General features: G+C 34.0%; 3 protein-coding genes across 3 annotated transcripts; 2 read left to right on the forward strand and 1 right to left on the reverse strand.

Moving 5' to 3' along the window:
- Positions 1-1,350: 1,350 nt before the first annotated feature.
- LOC25482250 (DEAD-box ATP-dependent RNA helicase 35) lies at positions 1,351-4,995 on the forward strand. Its single transcript, XM_013610797.3, has 2 exons — positions 1,351-1,482; positions 2,674-4,995. Exon 2 carries the CDS (start codon positions 2,946-2,948, stop codon positions 4,719-4,721), a length of 1,776 nt encoding a protein of 591 aa, XP_013466251.1. The 5' UTR covers positions 1,351-1,482; positions 2,674-2,945; the 3' UTR covers positions 4,722-4,995.
- Positions 4,996-5,771: 776 nt separating this feature from the next.
- Positions 5,772-16,310, reverse strand: LOC25482251 (TOM1-like protein 9). Its single transcript, XM_013610798.3, has 10 exons — positions 16,027-16,310; positions 14,921-14,999; positions 12,203-12,301; positions 11,992-12,105; positions 11,624-11,784; positions 10,840-10,921; positions 9,172-9,257; positions 8,199-8,402; positions 6,984-7,477; positions 5,772-6,726 (listed from the first exon to the last, which is right to left on the reverse strand). Exons 1-10 carry the CDS (start codon positions 16,125-16,127, stop codon positions 6,122-6,124), a joined length of 2,025 nt encoding a protein of 674 aa, XP_013466252.1. The 5' UTR covers positions 16,128-16,310; the 3' UTR covers positions 5,772-6,121.
- A 2,934-nt stretch (positions 16,311-19,244) lies between these two features.
- On the forward strand, positions 19,245-20,339 carry LOC25482252 (F-box protein SKIP23). Its single transcript, XM_013610799.1, has one exon. The coding sequence runs from the start codon at positions 19,245-19,247 to the stop codon at positions 20,337-20,339; it is 1,095 nt and encodes a 364-aa protein (XP_013466253.1).
- Positions 20,340-20,964: the final 625 nt, after the last annotated feature.

Genomic DNA, 20,964 nt, shown 5'->3' on the forward strand with positions numbered 1-20,964 from the left:
AAAAGGTCACTTTCTTATTGCTTCTTAGATCAAATGGAACATAGATGACATAACAAAAGTTTGTCTTGTGGTGGTATTTTCAGAGGGTTCTTGTTAACAAGTGTTCCGGGATACTCTTTAAGCATCCTAAATTTAGTAATTATTCTTTTAAAAAGTCAACTATTATAATTTTCAATGCACTCCATACACAACTTTTTATAAAAAAAATTTACTAATTAAAGTACTTAAAGATTGCTCTGAGACACTCGTTAACATTTCCCTTTTCAGAGATAGCAATGTTTTTGTTGTGGGTTGTTTTGCTCACAACTTAAACATATCTACTTATTTGTATACCACTTTCAAGAATCAGGGTCTTGTTTCTTGGAGATTAAGAAACAGATGACAAAATTGTGTTGTGTTAACTAAGAATATGTTCTTCATTGTTTCCTAAATCTTTAGAGAATACAATTGTGACATACAATGCTAAACCTCTCCTTGACTATCTATTACTCAAATGATGTGATATACAATGCTAAACCTCTGCTTGACTAATGTCGTGAATAGTACGTTAGTTTCCCTCGTGCAAGGATCGTTGACATTCGATCACATATTTGTCAATGTTGGCTAAATGATAATTATTTTTAGGTATAACCAACCACTATCATATCACTTTTCTTCAAACTTCGTCATAGAGTATTAACAAATAAATAAAAAATTATGGAAACCTATCATAACACTTTTCCATTAAACACTATTATGCATTGTTTGTCCTTTTATAAGTTATAAGTTATTTATATAATAAAAGATAAAATAAAGTTAAATAATTTTTCTTTATGCTACAAACTGTTTTTATAAGCTATGTTTGACCACTTATGAAAAGAAATTGAAGAAAGCTTGCTTATAAAAATGTCATAAGCTTTTTAGAGCTCATTTGTTATAATTTTTAAAAAAAAAAAAAAATCACTTTTTAAAATAAAATAATCATTTTTAAGATTATTACATGCGTTTGTTACAATTTTTTAAAAAAATCATCTAAAAACAGCTTCAAATGAGAAGCTGTTAAGAGCAACTTCTAAAAAAATAGATTTTTTTTTAGAGGAGAGAGAAATTAAATGTTAAAATATTGAACTAATTTTGTAACAAAAAATCTCTTTAATTATAGATTTATCCAAACAAACTAAATTATTTATTAAAAAAAAATGATTTTTATTGCGATAAACAAACGCAAAATATATTCTAATTTTTTTATAAAATCTCTAAAAAATATCTAAATTATTCAATATCAAAATCACTTTTAATTTAATTTAATCCGTAATAAACTAGCCCTCAGATAATTCTTAACAATATCACGAAATTTGAGCTTTAAATAAAGCCCATTCAAACCTCTATATTTAGCACTATTCGTGTTTTCTACATTCGCGCTACTCAAACCTAAGAAATCTTAGAGCATTGTTCATCGTTGCAATCTCCACAAAACCCTAAAACTCCTTCATCTTTCCTCAGGTAAGTTCTAGTAAAATCTCAATTGAATTTTCACTTGCATTCATTTTTTTCGTAGTTTTCAATGATTGAATTTTCACTAGTATTCGTTTTTCGAAAAAAAAAAAAGATTTGGAATGGTTAATCAGTATTCACATTGATCACTTCGCAAAATTCTATATAAACAGACTTGTAACTGTTTTCAATGAACTGATCAATGTGAACACTAATTAACCATTCCCAACCTTTCTTTTTCGTTTCAAAAGCTGAATTCATAGATAGGGGTTGATTTTTGTTTTTCGTAAGCTTTTTTTATACATAAATTAGATATTTTAGGAGGTTCTATTACTATAATTTAGAGTTTGTTTTTTTTAATTTATTGTCTGTTTTTGTTAGTTTTTCTGTTTCTTGTTGCTTAAGATTTTGGGTAGTTTAGTTATTTGTTTTGGTAGAAGGATGTAGAGAGAAGAAAACAAGGTGGAAAATAGGTTTAGGTGGTTTGGACATGTAGAGATAAGACATGTAGGTTTCGTAGTAAGGAGAGTAAATCGGATGGAGGATAGTCAGATCACTAGAGGCAGAGGAAGACCAATAAAAACTTTAAGAGAAACTATTAAGAAAGATCTAGATATTAATGACTTGGATTGAAATATGGTTTATGATAGAACATTATGGCGTAATTTAATCCATGTAGCCGACCCCACTTAGTGGGATAAGGCTTGGTTGTTGTTGTTCTACGGGCTGCAGTGAAATATTATAGTTTCAGGCTCGTGTACATGATGGCAAATATGATTATGAAACTAGTTGATGCATATGCAGGCTTGTATTTCACAATCTAAGACATAAATTTTGATCTAAATTGCAGTTCCACTATTTTTCCTCGTAATCAAACCTTAACGATTAATATACTATGAGTATGATTGGTATCTACTTTCACTGGTTTTCTGTTAAATTAGATCTCTCTAGCGAACATCTATTTTCTCATAGAAATTTAGTGTGTATCTATGTGCTTATGTTCTTAATTTGAACTAGTTATATACATGTATGCTTGATATTGTGCTTATAAGTAAAAGTGAATCATACTTCAAGCATTACACATTTGTGTATTGTGATTATGATTTCAAGATTAAATGTGTCTGGTTTTATTGAATTGATTTTATAATTAAAAAAAGTGAGTATGAGCAGTATGTGATATTTTTTTCTTCCATGACACAGGAGGCCAAACTACTGTGTTAAGAAGCTTACGTGGAAGTTGATAAAGAAACGATTGATCTTTAAAGTTGTTATTTGATATTTGTTAAGAACATCTTAAGATAGATAGGATCAATTTATATTGTTTGAGGTTTTTAACCAATTTTGGGATCAATATAAATTGTTTACTGAACACTTCCATCAAAATCAAAATCACAAACAAGTTTGAGTTGTCGCACTCAACACCGCTGTAGTGCTCTTCGGCCGCTAGAAACTGGGAGAAACTCCTCCATCCAATGGTAGCTAAAATGGAAGAAGATGATTATGAGGAGTATATTCCTGTGGCGAAGCGTCGCGCCATGGAAGCTCAGAAGATTCTCCAACGCAAAGGGAAAATATCTGCTCCAATAGATGATGATTCTGGAAAACTAAGTGTGGTTGAAACTAAGCCCAGTCTACTTGTTAAGGCCTCACAGTTAAAGAAAGAACAACCTGAGATTAGTGTTGCAGAACAGATTGTTCAACAGGAGAAAGAGATGATTGAGAATTTGTCTGATAAAAAAAACCTTATGTCGGTTCGTGAATTAGCGAAAGGGATCACTTATACCAAACCTTTGCCTACTGGGTGGAAGCCTCCTTTGCATATTAGAAGGATGTCAAAGAAAGATTGTGATTTGATTCAAAAACTGTGGCATATAATTGTCAATGGTGAAGATATTCCACCCCCGATTAAGAATTTTAAGGATATGAGGTTCCCGGATCCTATTTTGAAGATGTTGAAAACCAAGGGGATTGTGCAGCCAACACCTATTCAGGTGCAAGGGCTTCCTGTTATTTTATCTGGGAGGGATATGATTGGAATTGCTTTCACGGGTTCTGGTAAAACTTTGGTTTTTGTGCTTCCAATGATCATGATGGCAATGCAGGAGGAAATTAGGATGCCTATAGTTCCCGGTGAAGGTCCATTTGGTCTGATTATTTGTCCATCGTGGGAATTGGCGAGGCAAACTTATGAAGTCATTGAACAATTCTTGTTACCTTTGAAGGAAGCTGGATATCCGGAGCTCAGACCTTTGCTTTGTATTGGTGGAATTGATATGAGATCACAACTTAAGATTGTCAAGAAGGGGGTTCACATAGTTGTTGCCACACCTGGGAGGTTGAAGGATATGTTGGCCAAGAAGAAAATGAATCTTGATAACTGCAGGTATTTAACGTTAGATGAGGCTGATCGATTGGTAGATCCGGGATTTGAAGATGATATAAGAGAAGTTTTTGATCACTTCAAAGCTCAAAGGCAGACTCTCTTGTTTTCTGCTACTATGCCAACCAAAATTCAGAACTTTGCTAGAAGTGCTTTGGTAAAACCTATTATTGTCAATGTGGGACGTGCAGGGGCGGCAAATCTTGATGTTATTCAGGAAGTAGAGTATGTCAAACAAGAGGCAAAAATTGTTTACCTCCTTGAGTGCCTACAGAAAACCCCACCACCTGTTTTGATATTTTGTGAGAATAAGGCAGATGTCGACAACATTCATGAGTATCTTCTCTTGAAAGGAGTGGAAGCCGTGGCCATTCATGGAGACAAGGATCAGGAAGATAGAGAGTATGCTATTTCGTCATTTAAGACTGGAAAGAAAGATGTGTTGGTTGCAACTGATATTGCATCCAAAGGTTTGGATTTTCCTGATATTCAGCATGTCATTAACTACGACATGCCAGCTGAAATTGAAAATTATGTCCATAGGATTGGACGTACTGGAAGATGTGGCAAAACTGGTATAGCGACAACATTTATAAACAAGAACCAAACTGAGACAACATTGCTTGATTTGAAACACCTTTTGCAAGAAGCAAAACAGAGGATTCCCCCTGTTTTGGCTGAGCTGATTGATCCAATGGAAGATAATGAAGAAATCACTGGCATAAGTGGTGTCAAGGGATGTGCTTTTTGTTGCGGGCTTGGTCATCGTATGCGGGATTGTCCAAAATTAGAACATCAGAATATTGTGAAAAATGCAAATAATAGGAAGGATTGTTTTGGATCTGGAGGTTACAAAGGAGAAATTTGAAAGGCACCAGTGTGTTGTGAGTTGTGACCATGTGTGGCTTGTATGTTTTAGATGTATGAGTTTTCTCCTTCGACTGGGTTTGAATTCAAGACCTTTAACTCAGGATATTCTAGCTCAAATTGGTTGTGCTACCCAACTCCCATGTGTATGTGATTTACTCGGTAGTTTTGATGATTGTATGAATCAATTGATATTTAGTTTTCTTTTTAAAGTAAAACATTCATGTGGATTGTCAAATATCATATACTCACTCAAAATGTGCTTTTGTTGCAAACAATTTTGGATCGATGGAGGTTACTTTCATCAAATATTGTGTTGTTTTTTATATTAATCAATGATATAATTATTCTGTATTTTATTTTGATGTATAGAAAGCAGCCGAGTGAAGCTTGCCTGTAAAGAGAAAATTTTTTTTTTCAAATATTTTAAAGTGACAAATATTTGCACCGTATTTTTGCGTATTGATGACAAATATTTGCCTTGTATTGTTTTGGTTAGTGAAAAATATTTGTCGTGTTTTTTTATACGATTCTTAATGTTTGTCATCTTTTTCTTTTCTTTCAAATTATAGGTGACAAATATTTATCTCGTATCTTTTATATTAATCATTAACAAATATTTGTTCCGAATATTAATTATATCAATGGACAGAATACAATCAAGCGGAAGAATAATGTATGGCATGATTTGAAAGAAAACATATTATTGTAATGTATCAATGGTGTTACATATCATAAATCGAATGCACAAGCAAAAAAATTAATAGATGCTAGTTTGGCGTATTTGTTAGTTTATTGATTTTTTTTACCCATTATATAATATCTTTTTGAAACACTTATTTAATATTAAAATCATAATGCACGTGTCACATTTTTAAACGAGAGAATTACTGGCATTTTGCAGTTTACTATTTCTTATGTTTACAGTTTAGGTTTATTTAAGTTTACAATGAGGACTAAAAATTAAATTAGTTTGGATTTAATGAAATTTTCGTGTATAATCAAAATACATCAAAACCTTAGGAATACTAAAGGTCAACAAAAGACAAAATTAGAGCAGTAGCAATAATTGATTCCTATAATTTTAGTACATCCAAACATGGCATTAACTATTAGGAAATCTTTAAGTGATTCCACCCAATGCCCCTGTCTTCCCATTTATTAACATCAATAAAAGATAAGGAGCAGACGAAAATAAGACCTCCATATTTTAATGTTTCCACCACTTGCTCTTTCTCCCCCACTCCCAGTTCTCCATTTTTCAATGTTTCTAGAATCAATTTACATCAATGCTAATTCCCAGACAAGCAAAAACAAAAAATTTGAAAACAAAAACTATTATGTATAAAATAAAAACATCACAAGTTAGCAAACCGCTAAAATGCAAACCAAGACAGATTTTTACATGCTACCAGCTCGACCTGGAGTTGTTTTCGGCTTCACTTTTGCCATGTCCACAAGATCCCCGAATAACTTATCCTCTGGCTTGGAAGGCTTCCCCGATGGAACATAAGATGTATAACCCTGATTGGAGTTTCGCAAATAACTATCATCTCTGACAGACATGCCATACATTTGCTGCTCAATGTATGGAACTCCCTGTTGTTGTTGACCGTAGCCATAACCTGCAAATTGGTTTCCATACATCTGTTGTGGATACATGGAAGCCGCAGGACCACCTTGTGCTTGATGTGAAGCCATGCCCATGTAGTGCCCTGCAACACCTTGCATATGCTGAGGGTGCATGCCCAATTGATTGCTTCCAACCTGGTTATTGACTGCTGACATATGGCCGTTAGCATTTGGCTGCATATACATACCACCAGCCTGGCCATAACCCATTGCTTGAGGCCCCTGATGATTTGTGGAACTCTGTACATGACTGAATTGAGGTGGTTGTGGATACTGAGGTGGTAGTGGATACTGACCACCTGCTACCGGACTTCCATTGTCGGCCGGTTGAGCTTCCCAGGGAGGTGGTGGCAATGATCCACTATTTTGCGCACCTATCAAACCAAAAAATAAAAAAGTGAGGCAATGACGTCTAAAGTACAAAAGCACAAACCCTATAAAGTTAAATTCTCAATTCATCCATTCCACGCACCAACCCAACATATAACTGTCAATTAGTGGAGAAGGGTCAAAAAATGGTGTCTTCCAATTTTTCCACGAACCAACTAAAACCCGTTTTTCGAATGAGAATGTAATAGTTAAGGAATTCATCCCATTATGAAAATAGATAAATCAAATGAAGAAATATTACCGTAAGGGGAAGCTGGCTGTTGCTGTTCTGCAACCTGACCATTCCAGGCAGGAGCTGTACTTTGTGTATGCAGTGATTGCTCATACTGAGGTAAACCAGCATTTAGCACATTCCCATTGGGGTAAAATCCACCTTGAGATGTGAATGTCTGCTGCTGTTGTTGATATTGGGGAGTAAATGGACCAGATTGGCCACCAACATTAGGTTGTTGGGTTGGCTGGGTATTGGCAGACGTAGGTGCATTGTCTCCACTAGAAAGCATATCAAAAAGAACAAGGGCATTCTGATTAGATACAGGAGTGGCAGGTTGTTGTTCTCCTAGAGGAACAAGAGCAAGTGAAGTATCTGCTTTTGGTGAGTCATAGTTATCACCACTGAGCAGGTCCCACTTGGGATCAGCTTTGGCAGGTACAGCTGAACCATTGGATGTAGCTGGTGCAGGAAGCATTAATTGATTCAATGTTTGGGACCCTGCTTCAGCACCAGAAGAGGACCTGCACATATATGTAGGTTAACTTATATGATAAGAGCCATAACCATCACATTAGTCCGGTTAAGTTGAAAATATTTTGTATGTCACTTCATGTTTATATATAAAATAACAAATGTAGCCTGCAGCGGGACACTAAAACAGCGACTTTGATGGTCGCGTATAATATGTCTTGAGTGCAATAGCCTCTATATTACACACAAATTATCATCATAATGACTAATAAAATTGAACTATTCGAAGGCACGGAACTTCACAGAGCATCAACTTAAACTCAATTTCAATCTATATGTCCATATCAGATAGATAAACTTCATGTTTATACACAACATATTTCGGTTTTGTACGTTACTTCATAATTATATTATACATACATAAAATAACAAAAGTAGCCTGCAGCAGGACACAAAAACGGTGACTTTGATGGTCGTATATAACATGTCTCAAGTGCAATAACCTCTATCTTACACACATATTTACTAATAAAATAAACTATTCGAAGTTAGAGCATCAACTAAAACTCAATTTCGGTCTATATGTCCATATCTGATTGATAAACTACTCCCAACATCAAAGATATAATTCCAGTAAAAATAACATGAGCATATTGCCAGGACAAACATTACTAATGGATCAAATAGATTCTCATAAGATGAAACGAATAATGAGTGCAGATAATATATATGAGCAAAGCAATAATGTAAAGAAAAGACAGGCAGTATTACCTCCCATCAGTTTGTTTGCCAGTATCTCCAGTATCAACCAAAGGAGCATCAATATCTACAAGTTGCCGAGCAGATGCAGGCTTTGAATCCTCAATCTGATTTCCATTTTGAGTAGAAGTTCCTGACAAAATAGATTCATGTCTGGCAAGTAGACGCTGCAGATCATCATTGAGAGCTAGTCCCTGGCATAGCAGTGATTCATCCCTGGAAAAATACAGAGAAAACACCATAGTAAGAACATTTTTATATTGTTAGTATAAAAAGATAATTTTTACTAAGAATACATACAATTAACATGAATCAAGCATATACAGAATATCAAATGTGGTCATCAATAATTATAATCAATAGGACTGTAGACCCACATTCTAATGTAGAAATATAATTATAATCGATAGGACTGTAGACCCACGTTCTTATGTAGAAAGAAGCTCAGAGTGTGGAAGGTCTACATAGGAGGCACTTAAGGGCTGATTACTTTTTAACAACATATTCAATTTTCGTTTTTAATTTTTACTTTGTATGTGGGTCACAAGAATGACATTTGAATGTGGGTCACTAGAATGGCATTTGATTATGAATTCTCTTTTTAATTGTGATTGAGAGTAGATGGAAGCTAACTAGAGAGAGAGCACTTCTGGAAACAACGAAAAAATATATTCTTTAAAATTTTCAAAATTATTCAATCTATTTAAAATACATTTCAAAAACTTCCATAATGTTTTGTCTAATGTTTATAATTATACTGAAAATGGGAACAGAAAATGCTACAAGTAAATGGACCCTTAGTTAGCATTAAGCACCCCTGGATACACATAAAACAAAGGTCATAGGCTTGGCCTAAGGAGTCGAGCAAACACTGCAGTTTTCCACTGAGCTCTTCCAATTTCAACAAAAATATCAGCAATCAGAACTAAAATTTACGGTTTCTTATCAATTTCATAATATCATAGAAGGGGACGTGAGGCCTTACGTAGTTGAATTTACAAGGTGTACCACTCTTTGCTTGTATGTTCTACACTGCTCCACCAAATCAACAATAACCTCCTGTCTAAGCCCCTGAAACAGAAAGCAAAGGACATACGTGATGTAAAATAGGAATTTACAATTTACAACATGATAATCAATAGTCTCTTGAGCTTAATTGTTGAAAGGAAGGCATATTCAGACTTCAAGAACAAGTTCAGAAGGGGAAACATGGAAAAGGATGGAAAGAATGCATGCACATTAGTTGACATTGTACTATTGTTTAGATTCCTTAAAATAGGATGGAATAGTTTATAGGATAGGAGTATAGTACTATTTGAGTAAAGCTACAAATCTTACTATTATATCCACTTCTCAAACAATGGAATGCATACAACTGCATTCCATCACAAATAGCCCAAATAACGGAACGAAATTTCTTTCCATTGCATCCCACTCTTTGTTTCCACTTCAATACTATTAATTAAAAGAAATCAAAACATAGCTTCAGGATTCAAAATAAATTATCACATGGTTGTTTGGCAGTCATGAACACCTGATTTAAATTTGCAACTTCAAGTGTCTAAATTGTTCTTCCATAGAAAATATAATTATAACAATGTAACTTAACACCTGTAATGTTTTTGAGTTAAGGAAATTTACAAATACAAACCAAATAAACTGCATATATAATATCAATTAAAAAAACAAAATGTGCTGCAGTACTTTGTCTAGAATAGATAATGAAAATAAATATTTTCAAGCTGATAACCGCCCCAACAGAGAATAAGACTGTTCATTTGACAGACCAAAATATAATTGGTCAAGTTGCAATTTTCATCTCTATAGCTTCTACACAGTTTTCTGCTCCACTTGGATGTGAAAACAAAATGAGAAAAAATAAATGAAAGGAAAAATAATAGAAATAACAGGTAGATTTTATATACTGTCTGGATTAATAGAAAATGGGAAGAATAATAAACTCCTCACTGTTTGTTTGAATGAATGAAAAATTGAAAGAAAGAATATGAGAAATGAGTGTAATTGTGTTTTTACTCTGTTGATAAAAAATGCTTTAATGTAGAGAAGTGAAACCAAGGGCATTTAGGACTTTTATCAAAAGATGCTCCCATTAACTAGATTCCTGCGGGGTAGGGGCAGGAAAACTTTTTGATGTGTGACCTGCGAGAAGTTTTATATCCCCCACATTTTAGCATGTAATCAAATGCTTATGTTTCATCTGCGAATTCTTCAGTCAATTTCAGTCACTACCAATTTATTTCATTGTTTTCTACTTTTATAATCATAGTTATCACTAAAGGAAACCTATACTTGTTTCATCCCACAATATATGTTACAACCACACCCTGTGAATAACTACCCATATCAGCATAAAGTGCCCAAAGACTACAAGGGAAGGGAACAGCAAAAAAAAATGGTCAGTTAATTGAGTAATAAATTGACGATAACCATTAAGGGATCCTCAAAAACAAAGTGGGGACTGATGACTATGATTTGTTCTAGGATTTAAAAACACATTAACCAAATAAAGGGAATAAGTTGAATGCATTCTTAATCATATAAATCATACCTAACGCTTCACAACTATTCCAACAAAAATTATTTTGATTCATATTTTTCATCATAATATGAATGTTTGAATCGAGCAACTTACTTCTTTGTTGTTAGGGTCTATTGCATTCAGCATTTCCGCAAGAACATCCATAATACCATGTGCATTCTGTATTTCAGTCAAACTGGGAAAGAAGTACTAATTAAAACACAATGCATATATATATAAATAACAAATACTTCATCATTATAATTATACCAATAAAAGTACCTATTGAAAGTACAATATGCTAAGTGCATGATGAATATGTGAATGAAGTTTTAATTACACGGAGATATGTACAGCTTAATTACTTATATTTGAAAAATCAGTGCATGAACAGTTAAAAAGACACTGATGAATGTATCAAGACTAACATTTTCACATATCATATAAAGTGAAAAACAGGACAATGAATTCAAAGAATAAGCAGAATAAAAAGAATGGAAATGTGTTTAAAATCAGATTCCTCCTTTAAGCTAAATTTTGCATATTACTCATTTTTATCACTGATTACAAAAACACCACCAGACTTTAGTTTATTCTTGAGAGATTCTGCAACAACCATTAAAAAAATGCATGGCTAGGCCAATCATAAAAAAGAGCACACAGCTACAAATGTGACGTACAAACTACAAATAAAATATGTCACTGGAAATAGATATGATCATCAACTTGCAGGTTATGATCCTATATGAAACTAGAAGTATACAGAACCATGATGTCAGGCATAAAAAATGATTCAAATACTGAACTAGTGTTTGGCACATCAATAACTCTATATGGAGACTATAAAATCTAGGTCAACCACCTTTTAGATAACAAAGTAAAGGACTTGCAAACATACCTTAGCGTTGGAAATTCAGATTCTGCAGAGGCCTCAGCTGCGTCTGGCCGAGCATCCGCGTCACGTATGTTTGGTGGGTATGAAGTCAATGGTTGTGTTTGTGGAGGAGTGAATACAGGTGCAGATTGTTCAGATCTCTGAGGGAATACTGCCCCGGCACGCTGAAATAAGCAAATCCTTTCCATAATAAAAAAAATAGACAAAAACTAAATTTTATGAAGGAACGTGTAAATATTCAAAGAGTAACAGATTACACTCAAAACCCATACAAAAGTGTTAAATTGATTTATCTCTCAAGTTTTTTTTCCCCCACGCAATCCCAAGAGGAATATTGGGCAACTACGTAAAAGGTTTGTAGTAAACATTACCAGCAGTTCCTGGTATGCAGCATAGTATTGTGGATATCTTGCCCTCGGTCCCCCAAAAGCTTCTTGCCAAGTATCTACAAGAAGCAGTATCTTCTCTTTGACATGAAAATCAGGCTACAATTGATATGACAAATAGCATCAACACATTTTACAATATGAAAGCAGAAACAACATAGGAAAACAGTGAAAACATCTGACAAACTATACATACCTTTTTCTTTACTATTTTCACCATCTCATGAAGCACGTCTCTCTCTGCAACATGCATGTGAACAATATCTCCACAGTTCTTTATGATTGTTTCCAGCAACTAGAAAGCAGACCAACAGGAAAACAAATAAGTTTTTCTGATTATCAAATATATAGACATTTAAATTTTATCTGGACTATAGAGAATGCTCCCAAGCTAAATAAACATCATTTGGCAGGTAGTAAGGTACTCAAATGGTTTAGTTTTCCATATTTGAACATAAAATCTTAATGGCAGGCGTCTGATGAAGCTTATTTGAACAAGCAGTGACAATCTGACATGTAATTTAAGGCTATATTTGAGATGATGGAGTAGCTGGGGTAGCATCTATAATAGAAAATATAGTTGAATCCATGGTTGTCAAAATCGGGATCCTACTAAAGATTGTTGGGGTATAGAAAAGGCGTAGATCGTAGGATCGTAAGATCCCACATAATAGAAAAAATTATAAAAGTAACTAAGAAAAATAACCTTTAATAAAAAAAAAAACTTTCATTAATCATCATTTTCATTGTCTTAAACATCATACAAAAACTTTCGTAAAACAAAAAAACAACATAATAATTCATTGAAGAATTACACAGTGAACTGGTTTTTTACACGGTGAGATATGAGAAGGAGTTATACAGTGAACTGGTTTTTATAGAAGAAGTGAAAGATGAGAGGGAATTTAATCATTGAAGAATTACAATTTCTGAGCAGAAGATGAGAAAAATTTCCAATTTCCTAACCTAATGATTTAATTAAACACCAGCAAGTCCCAACAAACAAAATTAATGATAGATTCTAGCCTTCTAGGGCAAAAGCGGGTCGAATTTTGATTGAATTGGGTTGAAGACGAAACAGTGACCCGGGTCAGATCGGTCAGCAACGCCTGAAACCAGGTCAACCCTCTTCTCTGATGCGGAAAAACTCGACGATTCCGCGAGTCTCCGCTTTTCTGCGGCACGCCGTCCGATCTACCATGATCTCCGATCTTCAAACCGCTCCAGATCGGTGGAGGCTATCGCAAGATCGTACGATCTCAAGATGTAGATCGCGATCTCAAAAACCATGGTTGAATCTCGACTTAGGTGCTTTGGGCATGTGTGGAGCAAACTTGTAGATTCCATAGTAAGCAGGGTAATTAAGATGGAGGGCAACGTCATTGCTAGAGAGAGGTAGAGGAAGGCCAAAAAAACTTATGGATAGAACAATATTTAGAGTTAAGAGGCCAATGGATTGGCTATAAACAAGATATATGATATGATGTTATGGTGTGGTTTGATCCATTTAGTCGACCCCACCTAGTGGGATAAGACTTGGCTTCTATTGTTGTCGTCGTTGTTGTATGGACAATTGGAGTAGCGAGGTCATTAATTGAGTAGCAAGGTAAAGAATTCAACCATATGTTTCGGAGGTTTCTTTAATATTAGAGTGGGATGTTTAATGAAGGTTGTTCAAACCACTCAATTCCGTTCAAGCCTCCATATTTTCATAACTCCCTTCTTTGTAATGGAAAGCTTCTCACTATTTTTATATGATCATCATGTACAATTCCAATCCTGAACATTCTACGTTTCTTTCTTTCCCATTTTAGCATTTCTAAATAAGAGCTATGCAACTATGTAGTTTTTCACAAAACTGTTATTAACTTCTGCACATTAAAAAACTCATCAATTGATTAATGACTAAGGCAGGTAGATGTTTTGAACAATCTGTAAGGTTTGACAAATTATGAAACATCAAGGTTAAAATCCATAAAACACTAGTTGAAATGGCCTAACATTATTTTATTAAAGATTTTTTTTTATTTGAAGGCCTAGTAGCACAGCCTTTAACTTAATTATGCTGAGGTTTTTATTTGAAGCTTGCACGGTCAATGTAGAATTTACTAAGGAGAAATGCAACACTGGTAGGATGATTGTCTCATGCTTGAAAGATTAGAGAAACTTCCTTCAATTCCATGTTTTCAGTAATAATAGAAATTAAATTTCCAATCCATTCTACTCTATTGATTACCATCGAGACTTTCAATTCCAAACAACAGATAGGAACTTCCCCCCACTACTTCCAAACAACACAGCTGTATATATTTAGCCTACAAATTTTACAAATTTTCCTTCATCTCTAACTACTTGACTACACTCTATATGATCAACTCAGTTTTTTGGGGCTCTGAAAATGGTCTTATACACACAAATCTAAACCATCAAAGGCAAGTTTACTGGTATCATTCTCTGCTCAATGTAGCCTAAATCAAATATTTATGTTAGATGATCATATAGAATACAAAATTTACTGCAACTTTAGGCTCTTCATCTCTGTTATATTTTGATTGACTATTTTAGAGAAACATCTAACGAAGTTGTTCCTTGATGTAAAAACAACAGTACTTCCTATGATCTTTTACTGATGAAAAGGAAAGAAAAGAACCCTTAACACAAACTACAACAAGTATAACTAATTATAATTCCGGAACAAAACATTTAGAAATTAGTCACCTTTTTAAAGTTTACGAGGTCAAAATGGATTTAATACAGTTGAAGAAATGATGCATAAATCCAAAAGCATCTTCTTGAACAATATAACATCAGGCAATGATACACAAATCCAAAAGCTTCTTCTTGACAAATATTAACATCAGGATTTAAAAATAAATAAATGAATAAAGTTGTATTAAAGCACTCATTCACTTACGGTTAGAGCAAGGAGTTGAACTTTAGAATTTCTACTTCCAATCCGCTTCTTTATACCTTTGACAACATCCTTTGCTTGCCTAATAAACATAACCCAACTGAATTCTCAATATATGGAAGTATAAACCAAGAGCAAAACTCAAATATCATACGTCAAATATTCAAATTCTGGTGTATAAACATAGAAGCTAGTAGAAACTACAAACACCAAATATGAAATGCATATTCAGATACACCACCCATTTCTCCCATTTACCAAAACATAGAAACCAACAACAACAACAACAACAACCAAGCCTTATCCCACTAAGTGGGGTCGGCAGCTACCAATTTTACAAAATCCTAATAAATCATATCATACTATCATATAATTTCATATAGAAGATTCCACAGCCCTATTTTGATTACAAACTTAACGAATAGCACTTGTGTACCATTATGTTATATAACATTAGCCAATTAAGGTGTGACATGTGGCACACACTTTAAAAAACATATATCAAATAAAACATTTATAAAGTAACATTGGTACGTGGCACACTCTTATTGGTCAATGTTATATAACATTGGTACCTTAATGGTACACAAGTGGTGTCCCAAACTTAACATGCAGCTTATAGCATAAATGCTTACGTATAAACTATTTCTATAACAAAGGAGAGCTTATGAAAATAAGCTGAAAAGAGTGTTGTTAAATAGCAGCTATAGCAGTGCTATATTGGACAAACCGCTATTGTTCTTCGATACACTATTCATTAAATAATGTCGTTAAATAGCGGTTATAGTGGCACTAGAGCACTATTAACAATCCGCAATCGACAAACACAGGCTGAAAATAGCGAATGAACATCTCATAAATTTTTTCATAAGTTCTTCCAAACAATCTCAGAAGTGATTATATGTAACAAAAGCACTAAATCTCAGAATTTTGAAGCACGTAATTAAAATTAGATTATAAACGAAGTCATTAAGAGAATTCGTTGATCCATTCCACAGTCCACACTAAAACATTTTATTGTTCTCAAATTTTCCAAATAATGCAAAAAGTAAAAAAAAAAAAAAACCGATGAAACCAAGAAAGAACAAAGAACGCGAGGGAGCACGTACCCAGGGTCATGATTGAGCATGTCACAGATCTCGATATTCATAGCCCAATCGGGACCGATGAGCATATCGCTCGTGGCGCGTTCAACCATAGAATTCACCATCTCCGATCACCGACGAAGAAGATTCAAAACAGAATTGGATCGGTTATTTTCCGACGACCGTAGACCGAACGACCGATGCGATCGGAGAAAGATTCCGGCGATGAATTTGGAAGATTGTGGTAGTTTTGTGATACCGTTGGAAGAAAGGTTTGGGGTTAGAATTGGAAATTTTGAAGGGAAAGAACAACGATCTTGTTATAATAAGAATGTGCCACGTGTCGTAACTGATGCCGTTGGTTTTTAAGACTGATTTTGATCAATGATGATCTCACATAGGCATGCCCAGGAAACCCACATGTAGATGAATGGGGACCATATCCTTTGTAGGGGAGAAATAAAGTATAAGAGAATAATTTCGATTTATATTGATATAATACATTTTTAAACGACAATCATATAAGTATAATTCATATGATAAAAAAAATGTATAGATATATGATATGTTAGGTGGAGATTCAAATTTTCAATTCTTCATTTTTCAGTATTTAATAAGTGAGTTTCGTTGATTGTTTTGTTGCAAGGTTAAGAAAGAAAAACAAAACAAAAAATTACAATCTACGGAACCAAGTTCCCACAGTATCTGTTGCTAGGAGGTGAGGTAAGTACGTGGAGGAGAGATGTGAATCATGATATATGAAGATGAAGAAGCTCCAAATTTGTTAAAAAGTTAGCACACTTAATTTCTTCGGACAAGATGTGAGCAGTGGATAAGATTCAGTTAAGGTTGAGGAGATTCGTAGTGTCATGAATCTAAGTAGCATGCTTATGGTATCTAGGTGTCAGCTCCGTGAGAATGTTAACATAATGAAGGAAATCGGAATAGCGAATAACATCTTGAAAGCTCATTTATCCAGCCAACGAAATCCCCCCGATGAATATATAGCATGAAATTCGGCTAGAAGGATGTCAATAGCATCTGCAATGTAGCTTGAGAAACCTAAAATCCATGTCCTTGAAGGATGACGTAATAAGCCTTCAAATCCTACTCAGATGGCGTTGTTAAGACAAATATCAACATTGATAATCATTAAGATATGAATAGATGTTTCTACTTGACCCATCTATTTAGTGTGTTAGACAAATTTCTAGCTTTCATGGCATTGCACTAAGGTGGGATTAGGGCATTCGTGAATCAATTAGAGTTTCTATTTCTCCAAGATCATTGTAGTAGACAAGTTTTAATATGAGTTTCATTTTAGACTCGTTAGAATAAAAAAAATGGCAATCGACTACAAGCCACTGTTGTTTGATTTATAAGTTAGATATGATAAAAATCAAGTTTTTTTTTTAACGATAAAATATTTATAGTTAATTGACAATGCAAAAGAACTTTATGCTACTAGTACATATGAATTAAATTCAAAATATAATCTTTTTTTGAGGGAAAAAAAAAAAAGATTATATTTGTCCTTGAATTAAATTCAAAATATAATCTTATCACTCTCCAAATTTGTCCTTATGAACTAAAAAAATATATGTAGCCCCTAAAATATTTCCAACTCTCCGAACTATCATTATTATATCTACTATTTTTATGTAATTGAGTGATTAACCTGATAGATAAATTCCCTCAAAAAATTTTGACAGATCAATAATAATTTAAAGATTATTCAATATATTCTTATAGTTAAGAAGAGATAGTGATAATTTAAAGACTAAATTGGTTGATTTATTCTTAATAAAAATCATAGCCTACAATTTAGGAATGTGTCTAGGTTTTATCCTAAAGGTAAGTGTGTTGCAAAGTATGAAATAAATTCACCAAGAATAACTTCTTTTTTTGTTGGTGATCCGGCAAGAATAACTAATTGCACTGTCAGGTTCAAGTGTACCACATATTAGACCCTTAGTTGCAGTTTAACACTTAAAAGCGAGCCAATTGAGTGTAGTTTGCAAGAAATCATATCTAGAGTAAGAATTTGATCCTGAAATTCGGTATACAATATACTAAGGATGGACATGGTTCAGATCGGAATGAAAACTAAACCAAACAAAACTGAACTATTTATTAAATTTAAAATAACTGAATTGAACTAAACTGTTTGCATTTCGAACTGAAATGTTATTATTGAAACCTTTGAAAAAAAAATATGAAAAAAACAAATGAAATTGAATTTTAGTTACCGAACTGAACTGTTTCAAATTGAACTGAACTGTTTCGAATCGAACTGTATTGAACTGAACTGTTTCATTTTAGTTTTGGTTCAGTTCAATTTTTGGTTTTTTTGCCTACCCCTAAAATATGCTTAATCAAACACAACAAAACTGAAGCACAGGCCTGAACAAACTTAATGAATCGCTGTCCCAAAAGACCTTTGCATTATTGCATCTAAAACTAAAACCTACTGTAACTAAATCATCTAGTGTGATGTAGCTTGATCAACCCCGGGATAATCATGATAGACCCAAAATAATCAGACATGCAAACAGACTCAAAAAGTTCATGGCAACCTTTACTTGCACATAAAAAATATTAAAAACAAAGTCTAAAACAATTCACAATAATGTTATTACCAGAGCGTCAGGATGAAGTCTATAATCAATATACATGGTCCAATGATCTTCGCCAACTTCACTCGAGAATTTCTCTATATTTTGCTTAACGCTAAGAGACCAATCATAATTTGTGTTAAATATCTGGTGATCTTCATTGTTGAATTGAATTTCAATCTGCTCCTAGTATATGCTGGTACCTAGCAGAAGGCACAGAGGAAACACCCAGCCAAGGTCAATCAATTGAAGCAAATAAATAATAGTAGCCTCTAAAAACATGAATCCTCACTAAAGCGAATACTTAAGCACTTATTATTAAAGAATGCACCAGATTTATCAAGTGTCGGATATTCTCTCATGTTCAACTTCCTTTTTCTTCACTCTTATTTTTCAATACAGCTGGAACTAATGAATGACCTTATCAACATATTTTTTTGTTTTTTGATTTGATCTTGGTTTCAAATAAAAATTGAATTTGAAGATATTATTTTGATGATTCAGTTAATAGCACGATTTCTTTACTTATGGTGTGTCAAAATGCTTAAATGTCGTGTTTAAGATGACTAAATAAGATCATGAAATGTAGCAGGTTATGACTGTGGCTCTGATTGTTCATCCACAGCCATGGAGGAGGAGGCAGACTGGTCTGAACTGCCACAGGAGCTTCTGAATCTGATATCGCAACAATTCGACAACGAAATCGATCTCATTCGCTTCCGATCAATTTGTACCAATTGGCATTCTTCTTCCATCCCAAATCACCACCGTAACATTTTAACCATCAAATTCCCACTATACATTGATTCCATCACAAACAAAACTCCATTCTCTGATCTCTCCAAACACGGTTTCTTCATCATCAAATCACCACCACAATCCCTAATTCATCCTTGGTTGACTAAAATAACACAAAACTCCACTGGAAAAATCAAACACTACCTCCCATTCCGCCGACATTCCTCACCTTCTCCTTCTCCCGTCTTTGATTTCAACAACTTCTCTCTCATTCATCTCGTAACCAACTTCATCTATTCACGTCACAACACAGAATATGCTCTTTATGGCTGCGTCAAACCTGCCAAAGTCGTTGCTGCCACATCCTATGGAAATAAACCTATCATCGTCGCCTCATTTAACTGTAAAGGAGAAGAACAACTGGTAGTGTTCAAATGCGGCGATGAGAATTGGAAGTTTATTCCTGAAATGTCAGTCTACTTTGGAGATATCCGTGCTTTCAAAGGTCAGTGTTATGTGGTAGACAAAACTGGACAGACTGTTACTGTTGGACCGGATGACTCAACTGTTCAGTTAGTGGCTGAATCTTTGCTTGCTGGCGGGGATATTAAATTCCTAGTGGAGAGCAAGGGTGATTTGTTGTTAGCAGATGTTTACAACCGTGATATTGATGATTATGATTATGATCGTGCCAGGATTGGCAGGATTGACATGTTTAAGCTTAACGAAAAGGAGAAGAAGTGGGTGAAGTTGGCGAATTTAGGGGATAGAGTTTTGTTTTTGGGGTCCTTGTGTTCATTTTCTGCTTCTGCTTTGGATTTGTGTGTTCCCAAAGGGAATTGTGTGATCATTATGGATGATATCTTCACTTGTGATCCTTCTATGGGCTATTTTTTGGACTTGGATGATGGTCGACCTTTGCCTTTGTTCGATTATCCTGAATATTCTAAATTGTTCTGGCCACCTCCAAAGTGGATGGTCTAAAGAAGCTGAATGCATAACAGTGTATGTTATCTTGCATTGAAAGGTTTCTAATGTGATTGTGATATAGCTTCATTGTGCTTAGTTTTTGTTGTTAGACTCCAATAAACTTTTGTTGTTTGACTGAGTTTTTCACTAGCTCTTGATTTAACAATGTTGATGGGTTTGTTTAGCTTCTTTTATTGTTCCTCTTGCAGGCTATATGCTTTGTGACAAACTCTTAAGTCCTAATTACATATTCATATGAAAAGATGCTGGAAAATGAGATGGAATTGGGTTGCTGGATAAGTAACGGTTTCTTCAACTCTTATGTAAATTAATTAATTTACTGGATTAGTGTGTACTTTTAAGCAAATAATTAATATTCTGAATACTAATATTTACCTAAATAATATTTAGGTACCACATTTAAAAAAATAGAAAATAATACAATGGTACATATTAATTAAATTCGAAATATATCTTTATCAATCTCCAAATTGGTCCTTGAACCAAAAATATATATAAGTAGGCTCTAAAACATTTCCAACTCATCGAGTTAATATCTGAGTTATCATTATGTCTGCTACTTTTATATATTTATAGTTCAAGAACTAATCAGAAGATATAGGGATAAAATTAAAGGCTA

This window comes from Medicago truncatula, chromosome 1 (genome assembly GCF_003473485.1).
Source record: "Medicago truncatula cultivar Jemalong A17 chromosome 1, MtrunA17r5.0-ANR, whole genome shotgun sequence".
Classification (NCBI taxonomy): domain Eukaryota; kingdom Viridiplantae; phylum Streptophyta; class Magnoliopsida; order Fabales; family Fabaceae; genus Medicago; species Medicago truncatula.

What these genes read in the sequence shown, in the direction of transcription:
- LOC25482250 (XM_013610797.3), top strand. Translation starts at nt 2,946, where the DNA reads ATGGTAGCTAAAATGGAAGAAGATGATTATGAGGAGTATATTCCTGTG.
- LOC25482252 (XM_013610799.1), top strand. Translation starts at nt 19,245, where the DNA reads ATGGAGGAGGAGGCAGACTGGTCTGAACTGCCACAGGAGCTTCTGAAT.
- LOC25482251 (XM_013610798.3), bottom strand. Translation starts at nt 16,127, where the DNA reads ATGGTGAATTCTATGGTTGAACGCGCCACGAGCGATATGCTCATCGGT. An exon ending in TTCAACTCCTTGCTCTAACC is followed by an intron (nt 12,302 to 14,920) that starts GTAAGTGAATGA and finishes TCTGCTTTCTAG; the next exon opens with TTGCTGGAAACAATCATAAA. An exon ending in TCTGAATTTCCAACGCTAAG is followed by an intron (nt 10,922 to 11,623) that starts GTATGTTTGCAA and finishes CTTCTTTCCCAG; the next exon opens with TTTGACTGAAATACAGAATG.